Genomic DNA, 15,452 nt, shown 5'->3' with positions numbered 1-15,452 from the left:
AGCCAGGCTAAAGCACTAGAGGCGTCTCCAACTCTCTGCACCCTGCTTCATACAGGAAAGCAGGAAGCATTATCACAGCTCAAGGGCCTGTTCCTGTCAGGCAAAACCAGCGCCGGAAGTATGAGAATGGAGGGGGCCTGGGGAAGAGTCCTAACAGGCAGGTTGACTGGCCCCTGGGGCTTGACTTTCACCACCTCTGCTTTAAACCAACGCAACAAATGAGACGGCAGTGAAGGTGTGGGTTGTAGGTATATTTATTTGCAAATACAAGAGAGACTGGGGGGGGGGAGGGAGGGAGAGAAAGAAATCGCCATACAATAGCAAATAGGAACATTTACAGTTATCTCCAATTCGGACTTGATCAAGTTAATGTTAAATACAAAACTGAGAAAGAGAGGGAGAGAAAGAAAGAAAAAGGGATTGTAAAAAATAAAAAAAAATGTGCATTCAAAAGAGCTTATTCCAGTATAAAGTTACTGAGGGCAGCTCAGATGCCACCCTCCTCCTCTCCAAGCAGAAACTGGGGTGGAGGTTGGCTGTCAGCCTGCTTTAAGAAAACAGGAGCTCCCAGTCTGCGCAAGGAGAAAGAACTGGATGTAGAGAGCAAGAATTGCCCCACTTAAACAAAATTGGCTTTCAAGGTTTTGTCGGATAGGACGGGCTGTGGAAGAGAACAGATCTGAGGCCTGATATCAAGTCTCTTTCCTCTACCTCCCTTCTCCTAGATGTTTGGGGGTTAAGCCCCACTTATTTGGCCACTCCCATCCTCACTGTCCCCTGCTGAGTCCTTCGTACCAACAACTGCCTAGCATTCCTGGCTAGCAGCAAAACTGCAAGTGGGTTCCACATGCCCCGCCCCACATCGCAGGAAAAGAGACCCACAGATCTGCACCCCAGCTAATAACCTTTTCTGCAGGCTTAAGATACAATCACAGGCAAGAAAGGTGAAGGCAGGGGAGAAGAATCCCACTGGGATGTGGCACGGAGGATCCTTGCAGGTTAAAGGTGCATCCTGCTGTGGCAACATCACATGGACACACACACACACACCAGGCACTGCGGCATTTGTGTGATACGACATCACAACTTGCACGCAACCTGTATGCCTCTGCACAACAGGTGTGCCCTTGCAAGTGTGTGTATGTTGCAGCTACATCAGTGGGTGAACTGGGATGGCACAGTGGGCAAGACCAACCTTGGGCAGGCTGGGCAGACAAGAACCATTAACATAATTCATAACACTGATGCTGCCACTCAATACAAAAGGTCCCTGTAAGATATTAGGACTCTGCATCGTATTTATGCAAAGAGAATACTGGCTACATCTTTGAACGAGGAGTGTGTATTAATTAAGTACATACAGACAAGAATACACCTAGATTCAGTGGTGGGCAAGACGGAAATCTTCTTCTAGCCTGGCCTTGGATATAACTGGAAAGGGTCCCCTTCTGCATCAGAACCAGGAAAGCAGCACCCCCTCTGTCTCCAGAAGGTGGAGGACACTGAGATGGCAAGGAGTTCCATCTTCTCCCTGTTTGCCTCCAGTGGCAAGTCAGGGCTGGAGGTTTGGTTTGTTCTTTTTTTAATAAGGCACAGTTCAATCAAGGGTGCTAGTCTTGGAGAATGCAAGCCTTCATAGCCCATGGCTACTAGTTGCGACTTGAGCTAGCCAGCTAGTCAAACAGTAAGTTTCTGATAGCCTCAGCAGCAGAAAAATTGGCTCAAATCAGTGTTCTGGGCAAAGCTGCATCTGAAGATGCTGACGAATCTGGTTTGGTCAAGAGGGAGGAAGGGAGGAAACAGGGTTTGGCCTCGTCCCTGCTGCTCTGTGGCCGCTGGGCCAGGATTCCTATTAGCTCTTCTCCTTCCCTGCCCAGGCATAGGAGGAAGGGAGCAGGTTCTCTCTCTGCGCATGCTCAATGATGGCCAAGTAGCAGAAGTAGTACTGATCGGGGGTCTGGATGCTGAAAGCTCGCTGCGTCCTCATCCGCACCACTGTCTGCTGCACATTCAGCGTGCCCACGTCCTGCAGTTGAGACAGGCAGATGTCCAGAGCACAGAAGGTACCTGGGGGAAGAAGATCACCGTAAGCCATACCCAAGCCAGGACCCCTTGGACACTCCACATCCACCTTCCCCCACATCCTGGGGCCCTTGAGGTGTTGTTAGACTCCAGCTTCCCTCAGCCTCAGTCAGCATGGACCAATAGGGAGGGAGGGTGGTCCTGCAAGACATATGGCCCTGCTCTGCCTCCACAGCTGGTGGCTCTGAATACCAGTTGCTGGAAACTGCAGGAGGAGAAAGGGCTCTTTTGCTTGGGTCCTGCTTGCCAGTTTCCCTTGGGCATCTGGTTGGCCACTGTGAGACCAGGATGCTGGACTGGACGGGCCAGTAGCCAGCGACCACATCCAGCAAGCTCTTCTTTTTATGTTCTTAACACCGGGAGGGCCACAGGTTCCCCACGTTTTGGTTCCCCACCCATGTTCTTCAAACCCTATGACTGATTTCAGCCAAATGTTCATTCATTCATTGTGGGTTTTATCCAATGAAGTGCTAATTTAAAGTAACAAAGGTATACTTGTTCTGCAGCCGAAACGTTTTGCACCACCAGAACACTGTGATGCAAGAGAAAGATCAAGCAGTTTGCCGCCACGTTTGCCCTGCAACAGAAGCAACAGAAGGAACAGTCTACTGTCCAATGATCTGCGAATGCAGGTGCTGAACTGGATTCCTCCAGTGCGCTAAACTGAAACTCGCCCATCCACTAGTGCAAGAGCCCTTGCACTCATGGACAGAAAACTCTGGATATAGTCCACTGTCCTGAAAAATATCACACGTATACACAAATAGGAATAAGGAAGCCCTGGCTGCCTCACAAATTTCTTTTTCTCTAATTATTATTATTAATTATTATTATTATTGAATTTCTATACCCGGAGGTCTCAGGGCGGTTCACATAAAAAGATCACAGTATATAAAATAAAAATAAAAGCAATAACCCAATAAAAACCCTGAAAAAAGCCACTACTGAGAAATCCCCATTCTTGTGTTGCCACCCTCCAAACCTCTTGAGGAGGCACACAAAGAAGGGCCTCAGAAGATGATCACAGGGTCCGGGAAGGTTCATATGGAAAGAGGTGGTTCACAAAGTACAGGTGAAACTTGGAAAATTAGAATATCGTGGAAAAGTTCATTTATTTCAGTAATTCAACTTAAAAGGTGAAACTAATATATGAGATAGACTCATGACATGCAAAGCAAGATATGCCAAGCCTTTATTTGTTATAATTCTGATGATTATGGGGTACAGCTGATAAAAACCCCAAATTGACAATCTCAGAAAATTAGAATATTGTGAAAAGGTGCAGTAGCTATTCAATCCATAACATCTGCAATGGGTTCAGTAGGAAGCACAATCATGGGGAAGGCTGCTGACCTGACAGTTGTGCAGAAAGCCATCATTGAGACCCTCCAAAAGGAGGGAAAGCCTCAAACGGTGATTGCAGAAGAAGTTGGATGTTTGCAAAGTGTTGTATCAAAGTACATCAATGGAAAGTTATGCAGAAGGGGAAAGTGTGGAAGAAAAAGGTGCACAACAGCAGGGATGACCACAGCCTGGACAGGATTGTCGGGAAAAGACCATTCAAATGTGTTGGAGACTTTTGCAAGGAGTGGACTGAGGCTGGAGTTAGGGCATCAAGAGCCACCACACACAGACGGATCCTGGAGATGGGCTTCAAATGTTGTATTCCTCTTGTCAAGCCGCTCCTGAACAAGAAACAACGTCAGAAGAATCTTGCCTAGGCTAAAAAAAAGAAAAAAAAGAACTAGTCTGTTGCTCAGTGGTCCCAAGTCCTTTTTTCTAATGAGAGCAACTTTTGCATCTCATTTGGAAACCAAGGACCCAGAGTCTGGAGGAAGAATGGGGAGGCACACAATGCCAGATGCTTGAAGTCCAGTGTGAAGTTTCCAATGCCAAATGCTTGAAGTCCAGTGTGAAGTGTTGATTTGGGAAGACATGCCATCAGCTGGTGTTGGTCCACTGTGCTTCATTAAGTCCAGGGTCAACGCAGCTGTCTACCAGGAGATTTTGGAGCACTTCATGCTTCCTTCCGCAGATGAGCTTTATGGGGATGCTGCTTTCTTTTTCCAGAAGGACTTTGTCACCTGCCCACACTGCCAAAAGTACCAAAACCTGGTTCAATGCCCATGGGATTACTGTGCTTGATTGGCCAGCAAACTCACCTGACCTGAACCCCATAGAGAATCTATGGGGCATTGCCAAGAGAAAGATGAGAGACATACTTCCGGTCAGCGCCAGCGATTAATGGCGGACTTGCCTCGGAGCTCCGGGGGAAGTCTGCTCCGCGGGTTCGGGTCCTGCCGCTACGGCGAAGCGGGGACCCTTAAAAATCACAGGAGCAGAGTCCTATGAAGAAGAAGATCCAGTGGGCACCTTTTGCGCCCCCCCTAAACCGCAAAGGTGCTTTTTTAAAGGCTTCGGAGCGGTGGCGGGTGAGTGGCGCGGTGCTGAGGGTCGGCTACAGCCTGTGGAGTGAAGCCGCACCGCCAAGATCTTCCATAACACCTCAGCTTCCATAACACCTCAGCAGTGCCACAGGCTGATAGCATCCATGCCATGCCGCATTGAGGCAGTAATTGATGCAAAAGGCGCCCAAACCAAGTACTGAGTACATATGCATGCTTCTACTTTTCAGAGGTCCAATATTGCTCTATTTGCAGTCCTTGTTTTGCTGATTTCATTTAATATTCTAATTTTCTGAGATTGTTAATTTGGGGTTTTCATCAGCTGTACACCATGATTATCACAATTATAACAAATAAAGGCTTGACATATCTTCCTTTGCATGTCACGAGTCTATCTCATATATTAGTTTCACCTTTTAAGTTGAATTACTGGAATAAATGAACTTTTCCACGATATTCTAATTTTCTGAGTTTCACATGTATTGCGGTCCTGAGCCGTTTAAGGCTTTATAGGTCAAAACAAGGACTTCTGGTTGACTGCACAGTTATGGCAGTCGAGACCTCTTTCGGCTGAAAGAGCCCTTGCGCTTTGAAGTTGGGGAGACCGTGAGAGCGTTGCGGTTCCCCAGAAAAAAACTCAGATCGGGCGTTTTGAGGACCTGGTGTTCCAGCAGGTGCACTTTATCGACTCCCCTGCTCCCCGGTAAGCTCATTAGAGCCCCAAGAGTGAGCGGGGTGGGAGACGCAGCACAGCAGAAATGAGTGCTTCCTTCAAAGCAGCAAAGCTCTGATACTGGCTAGCTTGAGTGGCCAATTCCTTCATTAAAAAAGAGACTGAAAGTTGGAACTGTAAGTACTTAAAAACTTGATTTGGAAAATTGGGAAGAAAAGGGAGACTTAAAAACGGGGGTCGGTCCCCTTTGTGGAACAAAGTAAAAATCGGTGCGCTAAGACCAAAGCCTAAAAGGAAAGAAAAACTTTTAAAACTCTGCAAGCAATTTACCCCCCCCCCCGAGGAAAGGGGGCTTTGGATAATTTGTGCTATTTTGGAAATCTATTAATAAGTCTGAGATATCCTCTTTCGGTACCGGACCACCCAGATCTAGTCTCCATTGTGACATCACAATGGAAGTGGAAACATTCAATCCCCGTCTCTACTGAGTTGGTTATAAACTTTCCTGTGATGCCTGGCAACATTTTAAAGTGGATAAAAAGTGTCTTCGGATTCCCTCAGAGCAAGGGGAGCCTTGGAAAATTTTCTCTTTGCCATTTTTGTCGTTGGGATTTAATGAGTTTTAAAGATTAAGGAAGCTGCTCCTGATCCGGCTGCAGTGGGATTGGTGGAGGGAACTTGTTTTTCTTCCTTATTGTACCAGACTGTGTGACTGACCTTGACATTCTTTAGCTATGAGTTCAGAAGGAGAAAGCATGAGATGTGGTTCTAAAGCAGCACCACAATTTGAGGAGTTGGTGATGTCAATGTTAAATGATATTAAAGAAGGATTAGATCGTAACACAGCTTCTATAAATTTGGGGAAATAGATTGAACATTTAAGTATCAACATGAAAGATTTGAAAGATGAGATAAACACACGATGCAAGGTTGACACAGCTGGAGAATGTTAGAGTGCAGGATCTGGAACGCTTGCAGTATGAAAATGCAAATTCAATCGCTTTTCTCCAATTGAGTGCGCAGGATCTGGAACGCTTGCAGTACAAAAATGCAAATTCAATCGCTTTTCTCCAATTGAGTGCAAAAGAATCACATCTGAGATTGAGAGGGGTCCCTTTTCTGGAAGAAGATAAACTCAGAGAATCTTTGATAGGATTTTTTGTGGATTTCTGGGATCTGAAAAAAGAGGAAGTGGAAGATTGGGTAGAGAAAGCTTACAGATTTGGCCCTAAAAAAGAGACCAAAACAGCTTACGATAGTATTGTGGTCTTTAAGACCAAGGAACAAAGAGATATCATTTTGGGACATCATTATAAAAAAGGCCTTAACATTCCTGACAAATCGGTGGTGCTCTTTAAAGAAATTCCACGGCAATTTTTGAACCTGAGATCTCAGTACAGGGACCTGACTGACAGAAAGAACATCTTTTTTAGGTGGGAATTTCCAGAGGGGCTATCTTTCAAATTTGAAGGAAGACAGCAGAAGAGTCGAAGCAGATTCTTCAATTAATTTTTCGATGGACTGTGTATTCAAATTCACTTTCTGTCCCAAATTGTCAATACTTGTGGTATTCACATCAATTTTGGCAGATGCTTCAGTTACTTGTTTATTTGTCTCAGCTACTTGCTTAGCCAAGTTTTCCAAAGATGCATTAATTTTCCCAAGGGCCTGTGCCAAAACGTCTTCAGACATCACTTTTGCTTTAGCCTGTACAGGTACAGCCCCTGTTGTACCAGCTCCAGATGTTGAAGCCCTGCGCTGATGTGTTGTGTACAATCTGCCAGACCTCGTAGTCTTCCTGTAACTGCTCTAATTTTCCTTTATCATTTGCCATAACACTCTCATGAAAATCCAAGGTCACTTCCCACGGCTAGTAGAGATTGTTTTGAATGGAAAATTTCCCAAAGCCCAGTTGTTCTTGCAACAATAGCAATGTTCCTCTAGGGGGACACAGTTACAGTCCAGAGTTTGCAACTTTCTTAAAACCAAAGTCTTTTAAAGTCCCTCACCTCCCTTGAAAAACATCAGCTTCAAAGTAGCTCAAAGTTACTTTATAGTCAGGAGAAGTCCAGAAACACTGTATCCCTTTTGCAGAGTCAATTCACAAAGTCTTACTTTGCAGACTAGCTTTTCACTAGCCAGCTTTCTCTGTCTGGGGGCAGCCTGTTCCCAGGTTTTAAGCAGCAGATGTTAACTTTCTTTCCCCCTTTTTCATGCAGGTAAATAACTCACAGTTCTTTTTCCCCCTCCACCCCTGCAATTTGGAGGGGAGTCCACCTTCTTAATGTCAGGATTTACGTCTTTTAAAAAGACTTTCAAAGTTTCCGCTTTGCAGTCTCTTTGCTTTAATCTGTTTACAAGTCGGGGAGGCAGACTTCCTGTTTATACCTTCCCCGATTCGGCACCCAATTTCATCCAAATTTCTCTGATTTTCCTCCAATTAATTCAATAGACCCACTCACGGGTAGATGCTTTTTGTATCCGAATGTCCCAGGAAAAAGTCAGTGCTCTCCGATAACGGCTGTGCAGCTTCGCTCTGTGGGAGAAGCAGTCGACTCTCAGCCCCCGCGCCTCACCCCCTCTCCGCTCTGGCGCCCTTGGAAGGGTTCCTTTGCAGTTTAGGGGGCGCAAATGGTTCCCGCCGAGTCCCCACGCTCGCAGGCTTCCTCAGCCTGCGATTTTTAAAGGGTCCCCGCTTCGCCGCAGCGGCAAGACCCGAACCCACGGAGCTAGTCCCTCTGAGCTCAGAGGGAATCCGCCATTGATCATTGGCGCTGACCCGGAAGTCCTAGAAAAAGGGACACGACAGGGGTGCCCAATTTCCCCATTCCTTTTTATATCAGTCCTGCTGAATATGATTAGAAGGGACCGGTTGGTTAAAGGTATACAGGTCGGAGCCAAACAGTACAAACTGAGAGCATTTGCAGATGATTTAGTATTGACGTTACAGGAGCCAGAATCTAGTACTAAAAGGGTTCTAGAACTAATTCAAGAGTTTGGTCATGTGGCAGGATTTAAATTGAACAAGTTAAAAACTAAGGTTATAGAGAAAAATTTAACATTGATTGAAAGAGAGAGGTTTCAGAATGAAACAGGTTTGACTGTGGTTAAGAAAGTGAAATACCAGGGGATTAATATGACAGCTAAAAATGGGAATTTATTTAAAGATAACTATGAAAAATATTGGACGGAAGTGAAAAAAGATTTAGAAATTTGGTCAAATTTGAAGCTTTCCTTGTTGGGTCGAATTGCAGCTATAAAAATGAATGTATTGCCTAGAATGTTGTTTTTGTTTCAAACACTGCAAATTGTGGACAAGATGGACTGTTTCAAGAAGTGGCAGAAAGATATTTCTAGATTTGTCTGGCAGGGCAAGAAGCCCAGAATAAAATTTAAGATATTAACTGATGCAAAGGAAAGGGGTGGATTTGCCCTGCCAGACTTCAAACTTTACTATGAATCAGCAGCATTCTGCTGGTTGAAAGACTGGCTGCTTCTTGAGAACACAGACATTTTGGACTTAGAAGGTTTTAACAATGTTTTTGGATGGCAAGAAGGAGATAGATTGAAATTGCAGAGTTATGAGAAATTAAAAAACAAAGTGCGAGATTGGCTTCATTATTACCAGATAATGGAGGCATATAATTTGGACAAAAAAATTGGCTTCCAGGTGGAAAGATCAAAATTAGAAACAGAGCTGTTAGAACCTAAAACTAAGATTTTGTCAAGGATGTATAACTTGCTATTGGAGTGGAATACTCAGGATGAAACGGTGAAATCTGCTACGATTAAATGGGCACAAGATGTTGGACATGACATTATGTTTGCTGACTGGGAACGGTTATGGACCACAGATATGAAGTTTACGGCATGTAATGCCTTAAGAGAGAATATTATGAAAATGATTTACAGGTGGTACATGACCCCAGTCAAGCTTGCAAAAATTTATCATTTGCCCAATAATAAATGTTGGAAATGTAAAGAAAATGAAGGTACATTCTTTCACCTTTGGTGGACGTGCCCAAGGATTAAGGCTTTCTGGGAAATGATATATAATGAAATGAAAAGGGTATTTAAATATACCTTCCTGAAGAAACCAGAGGCCTTTCTCCTGGGCATGGTCAGCCAATTGGTGTTAAAGAAGGATAGAACTTTCTTTATGTATGCTACAACAGCAGCAAGAATACTTATTGCAAAGTACTGGAAGACACAGGATCTACCCACTCTGGAAGAATGGCATATGAAGGTGATAGACTATATGGGATTGGCAGAAATGACCGACAGAATCCAAGACCAGGGAGAAGAGCCAGCGGAAGAAGATTGGAAGAAATTCAAAGACTATCTACAGAAATATTACAAAATTAATGAATGTTAGAATGATGTCGGATAGAAATTAAGCGGTTTCCAGCTGTAATGCCCTAAGAGAATATGGAAAATAAGGTTTAGAATCAGGTTTAAATCTATTGATAAGGATTTGCTGAACTAACAATCTGAATTGGAATGTACAAAAAAGGGAGGTATGAGGAGGTCTGGGAAATTGTGTGTTTTTATGTATTTTTTGTGCGTTTTTATGTATTTTTTGTTTTTGTATTTTTGTAATATTTTTTTCCTTTCTTTTTGATTTTCTTTTTATTGTATTAATATTGAAAACTTTAATAAATATCTTATAAAAAAAGCAATATGGAAGGGAAACGAGTAACATACGAGGATATTACCAGTAAAACTGAAACCATATGACCAAATTGAAACTGAGTTAACGGGATGGCTACAATATCATCAGATTAATAATCTACTAAGTGAGGATAAAAGGAGAAATGGGATTGAGGATAAAAAGTCGAAATTCCAAGTTTAACTAATAGAGTTTAAAGGAAAATTGTTCTCTAGCATGTATGATTTACTGCTTGAATGGTACACAAAAGATGAAGGGGTTAAAGAATCGATGATATAAATGGGCGATGGATATTGGGCACAATATTGAGCTGGAAGCATGTGTAAAATTATGGAATGTTGGTTTGAGATTTACAGGATGTATGGCTTTAAAGGAGAATGTATTAAAAATGATGTATAGATGGCATTTGATACCAATAATATTAGCTAAAATGTATAGGAAAAGAGACAGAAAATGTTGGAAATGTAGGGAAATAGACGGAGATTACTTTCATATGTGGTGGACTTGTGACAAGGAGTTCTGGGAGTTAATCTATAATGAACTTTAAAAGATATTTAAGTATACTTTTCCTAAAAGACCAGAGGCATTTTTGTTAGATCTGGTGGGAAAAGAAATTAAAAGAAAAGATCAGAACTTGTTCATGTATGCCACAGCCGCCGCAAGAACTTTACTGGCCCAAAGATGGAAAACACAAGATTTACCAACCATCCAGGAGTGGCAGGTGAAGATGATAGATTTTGCGGAACTTGCCAAACTGACAGAGACCAAGAGGACCAGAGATACAATAACAATTGGAATAAATTTACTGAATATATAAAGGAGAACAACAAAAATATTAAGACACTAGCAGGACTGGAATAACACCTCCAATGTAAAACAGTAGATTTATGACAATATTATAAGCAAAAAGTATGTGATGTATATACCAGCGGTCGAGAGGGAGGGAAGTCAGGACTCGGCAGAGTCAAAGGGATTATAATGTGACAATAAGGATTGTTGGGAAAAGAATTACATGTTGGGGGAAAAAATTATTTGGAAACAAACAAACAAACCAACCATGTAATTAGGAAATCGCTGTGTAATGTTTGGAAAAAAATATAAAGATCTCTTAGAAAGAAAGACTCCCAGATGGCTTTCACCAATGGAGGCAAAGGCCCAGAAAAAACTAAATATGGATACCAAATGGTTGAGATAATATGATTTATTATTGGAAGGAGGTTACAAATTAAAACCATTTGATCAAGTTAAAGATAAGTTAAACTGGTTACATTACACCGGTCTACAACAAATTTGTTGTCTGCGTTTTTTCAGTTGATTTAGGACAAATCTGATGCGCTGAATCCAAAAATCACATTGGTTTTGCTCAATCAGGTCAGGTTTTTGAGCTATGGCCACGTCTTTTTTTCTGTTTTTGTTCACATGTACGCTTGTGTGGAGCATTTTAGAAGAAGTTGGTGGGGGTAAAATGCCATGTCAAATAATTGTTTTGATTGGAAATGATTATTTTAATGACAACAAGTATTCAGGTCCGATAGTTCTGGGTGATTATGTCAAAAAGGGATCAGTTTGAAGTCATAAAACCTTGAAATCTTCCATAAATTGGTGCGGCAAAGCATAAAGTTGGGGGATCAAAACTAAGTTAATGGGGCAGCCGCCCCACGAAGTATCCTGATCTTCAATCAGCACGTCATCCTGTAGCTCATTGTGATGAAATTCCAGTGCCTATCTTCAGAGAACTTCCTGACATTAGTGACGAAGATGCCTCCAGTGTTGAAGGACATGAAGAAGAAGAAGTGGTTCTTGAAGATGATGCTCCACATCCATTTTCCTAAAAGGAGTTGAATGATCTAGTTCACGACCTCAGCTTGTCGAAGGACTCTGCCGAACTGTTGGCATCCAGATTGAAGGAAAAAAACCTCCTCTCTGACAGTGCTCGCATCAGCTTCTTCCGCAACATGCATCAAGAGTACCTCCATTTTTTCTCAGAAGAGAAGGACTTGGTGTACTGTGCAGATATTGCGCAGCTTCTGCTCAAGCTTGGAGTGCCACAGTACGAACCCAAAGATTGGAGACTGTTCATTGACAGCAGCAAGCGATCACTGAAATGTGTTCTGCTACACAACGGCAACCAGTTTGCCTCTATACCCCTGGCTCACTCGAGTACACTGAAGGAGAACTATGAAGCGGTGAAGTATGTGCTGGAGAAAATTGGTTATGATCAGCATAAGTGGTTTATTTGTGTTGACCTGAAGATGGTGATCTTTTTGTTTGGACAATAGTCTGGCTTCACCAAGTACCCATGTTTTCTGTGCATGTGGGATAGTAGGAACCGTGCTCAGCATTACACGAAGAAGGACTGGCCTGTGAAGGAGGAATTGGTGCCTTGCAAAGAAAGGAACGTCATCAACGACCCTCTGGTGAACAGAGACAGAATACTCTTCCCACTGCTGCACATCAAGCTCGGCTTAATCAAGCAGTTCACCAAGGCTCTGGACAAGGATGGTGACTGCTTCACTTACTTGTGCCAGGCTTTTCCAGGATTGACCATGGAGAAGTTGAAAGCTGGCATCTTTGACGGTCCTCAGATCCGTCAGCTCATCAGAGATCCAGAGTTCGGAAACTCAACGAATGAAGTGGAACTGGAAGTGTGGAAGGCATTTGTTCTGGTAGTGAAGAACTTTCTTGGCAACAATAAGGCCAGAAACTACGCAGAACTTGTCAACAACATGCTGACTGCTTTCAGAAACCTGGGCTGCAACATGAGCGTCAAGATGCACTACCTATTTTCACATATGGACCGGTTTCCTGCGAACCTGGGTTCAATGAGTGACGAGCAGGGGGAGAGATTCCATCAGGACATGAAAGAGATGGAGACCAGGTATCAGGGTCGCTGGGACGCAGTCATGATGGCTGACTACTGTTGAACTCTGAAGAGAGACCTCCCTGCCGCTGAGCATTCCAGGAGTTCTAAGCCCTGAAGTTTGAAAAATGGTGAAGCAACATGCAATTTACTTGTACTTACCTTTATCAATGCCCACCATTCAGTTTACAGTAAACCTGACCTGATGGAGAGAAACGGATGCCATTTCCTGATTCAGCAGTGCAAAAATACCCTAAATCAGTTGTAGAAATCTAGACAACATTCAAAAAGTAAAAAATTGTTGCCCAGTGATCACCAGATTAATGAATTGTATAAATGGGATAAGAAAAAAGGTTTTGTTTTTGAAAAATCTAAGTTGGAGATGGAGTTGTTGGATACTAAGGATTAAAATTTATCTAAAATGTATAAGTTATTGTTGGAGTGGCATACAAAAGATGAACAAGTTAAATCTGTGATGATAGATTGGGCAAGAGATGTAGGACATAGCCCTTTTAAAAGGGCTAAGGAAATATTGAATTAATTCTATGAAATAAATGAAAATCAGGATACAGATAAAAAATGATTTGGGAAGTGAGTAAAGCCTATATGCAGGGTATGTAATACAACAGATTGGAATGATAAGGAGAAATGAAGATACTAATTTATGGAAATAAATAAATAAGAGAGAAAGAAAAAGATTTAGTGAAAAACCCCAAAAATGAAGATATCCAACAAATAAAGAACTTACAAGCCCACCTATCGAATTTAATAAATAGAGAAATTGAGAAAAAAATTACATGGACAAAACAAAGATATTTTGAATGGGCAAATAAACCGGGTAGGATGCTGGCATGGTTTATTAAGGAAAGACAGGTAGAAAGAGTAATAAATAGAATTATTGACGAAGAAAAAGAAATTATTGACCCAAAACAAATCAAAGAAAGATTTACAAAATATTTAAAAAATTATATAAAGTAGAATTGAAAGAGGAAAAGAAAATCCAGGAATACCTATTAGAAAACAGATTACCAGATATAGAAGAAGAAGAATATGCAATTTTAAACTCAAATATTGAACTTGAAGAGATTAAAAAAGTGATTAAAAATATGAAGGATGGGAAATCGCCAGGACCAGACGGAATTTCAGTAACATATTATAAAAAATTAGAGGAAATAATAACACCCAAATTACAATTAAATTTTAGACAAAGGAGAAATACCCAGTTCGTGGCAAGAAGCATTGATAACCCTTATCCCAAAGCAAGGTACGGATTTGAGACTTATAAAAAACTACAGGCCAATATCTTTATTGAATATACACTATAAAATATTTACTAGAGTTCTTGCAAATAGAATGAAAACTCTGCTAAAAAGGATAATTAAAAAAGATCAGGCAGAATTTTTGCCAGCCAGACAAATGAAGGACAACACTAGAATAATTATAGACTTAATGGAATATGCCAAAATGAATCAAAGTAAATAAATTTCAATGCTTTTGGTAGACGCTGAAAAGGCATTTGACAGTGTCTCTTGGAAATGTATGATTAAAACCTGCGAAAGTTTAAATTTAGGTAAAAGAATTATGAATGGAATTCAAGCAATTTACAAAAAACAAAGAGCCAAATTAATCCTAAACAACGAAATTACAGAAGAATTTGACATCAAGAGAGGGACACGACAGGGATGTCCTTTATCCCCACTCCTATTTATTACAATATTAGAAACCCTATTAATAGCTCTGAGAAAGAATGAAGAAATAAAGGGCATATGTCTTGGTACACAGTGTTACAAAGTAAGAGCATTTGCAGAAAATGTGATTATTACAACCGAAACACCAAAAGAAAGTATAAAAAAAACATTAGAAAGAATTAAAGAATTTGCCAAAGTAGCAGGATTCAAATTGAACAAAGATAAATTGAAATTGATAACAAAAAATATAGGCGAGAAAGGGAATAAAGGAATTAGAGGAAACAACAGGACTAAAAATAGAAAATAAAGTGAACTACTTAGGGATATGGATTACAAATAAAAATACAAATTCATTTAAGTATAATTATATTAAAAAATGGAAAGAAATTAAAGGAAGTATGGATAAATGGGGAAAACTAAAATTATCATTAGGAGGAAGAATATCTATGATTAAAATGATGATACTCCCCAAAATTCTATTTTTATTTCAAATGATTCCAATTGTAATAGGAACTAAATATTTTATAAGCTGGCAAAGAGATCTTGCAAATTTTATATGGCAGAGGAAAAAGGCAAGGATAAAATTAGAAGTAATGATGGGCCCAAAGGAAAGTGGAGAATTCGCAGTGCCAGATTTAAGAAAGGCTCTATTGGATGTCTAGGAAAGAACAAAAGGAAAAATTATTGAGAAAACTCCCCAATGGGTTTCACCAGTGGAGGCAACTACAACATTAAAGAGTAATGCAAAAGAGACTTGGCCAACATATAGGGAAATATTAGAAGATGCAGACAGAAATATTAAATTAAAAACTTACAAACAATTACAAACATTTGGAATAAATTGGTTACAATATTATCAATTAAACGCAACATATGAAAAAGACATAAAAGGGGGGGGGGATTTGAAAATAAAACCTCAAAATTAGAAAAGGAAATATTGCAAAGCGATCAAAAAATACTTGCAAAAATGTATAGATTATTAATGAAAACCACCTCAGAACAAGAGACGAAAGGGGAAAACATGTTAAAGTGGGAGCACGATTTGGGATATGAGATAGATCTGGAAAGATGGAAA

General features: G+C 41.1%; 1 protein-coding gene across 1 annotated transcript in view; it reads right to left on the bottom strand.

The window, feature by feature from the left end:
- Window positions 1-238: 238 nt before the first annotated feature.
- The window catches only part of PTPN9 (protein tyrosine phosphatase non-receptor type 9), a 60,924-nt gene continuing 45,710 nt past the window's right edge, over window positions 239-15,452 (bottom strand). Inside the window, exon 14 of the mRNA XM_083712216.1 lies at window positions 239-2,067. Coding sequence (XP_083568342.1) covers window positions 1,853-2,067 — 215 coding nt within the window. The 3' untranslated portion in view covers window positions 239-1,852. The remainder of the gene's footprint in view (window positions 2,068-15,452) is intronic.

This window comes from Podarcis gaigeae (assembly GCF_964106915.1).
Source record: "Podarcis gaigeae genome assembly, chromosome: 14".
Lineage (NCBI taxonomy): Eukaryota > Metazoa > Chordata > Lepidosauria > Squamata > Lacertidae > Podarcis > Podarcis gaigeae.
Note: the sequence above shows the minus strand (reverse complement) of the source record. Positions and strands in the feature narration are given on the sequence as shown.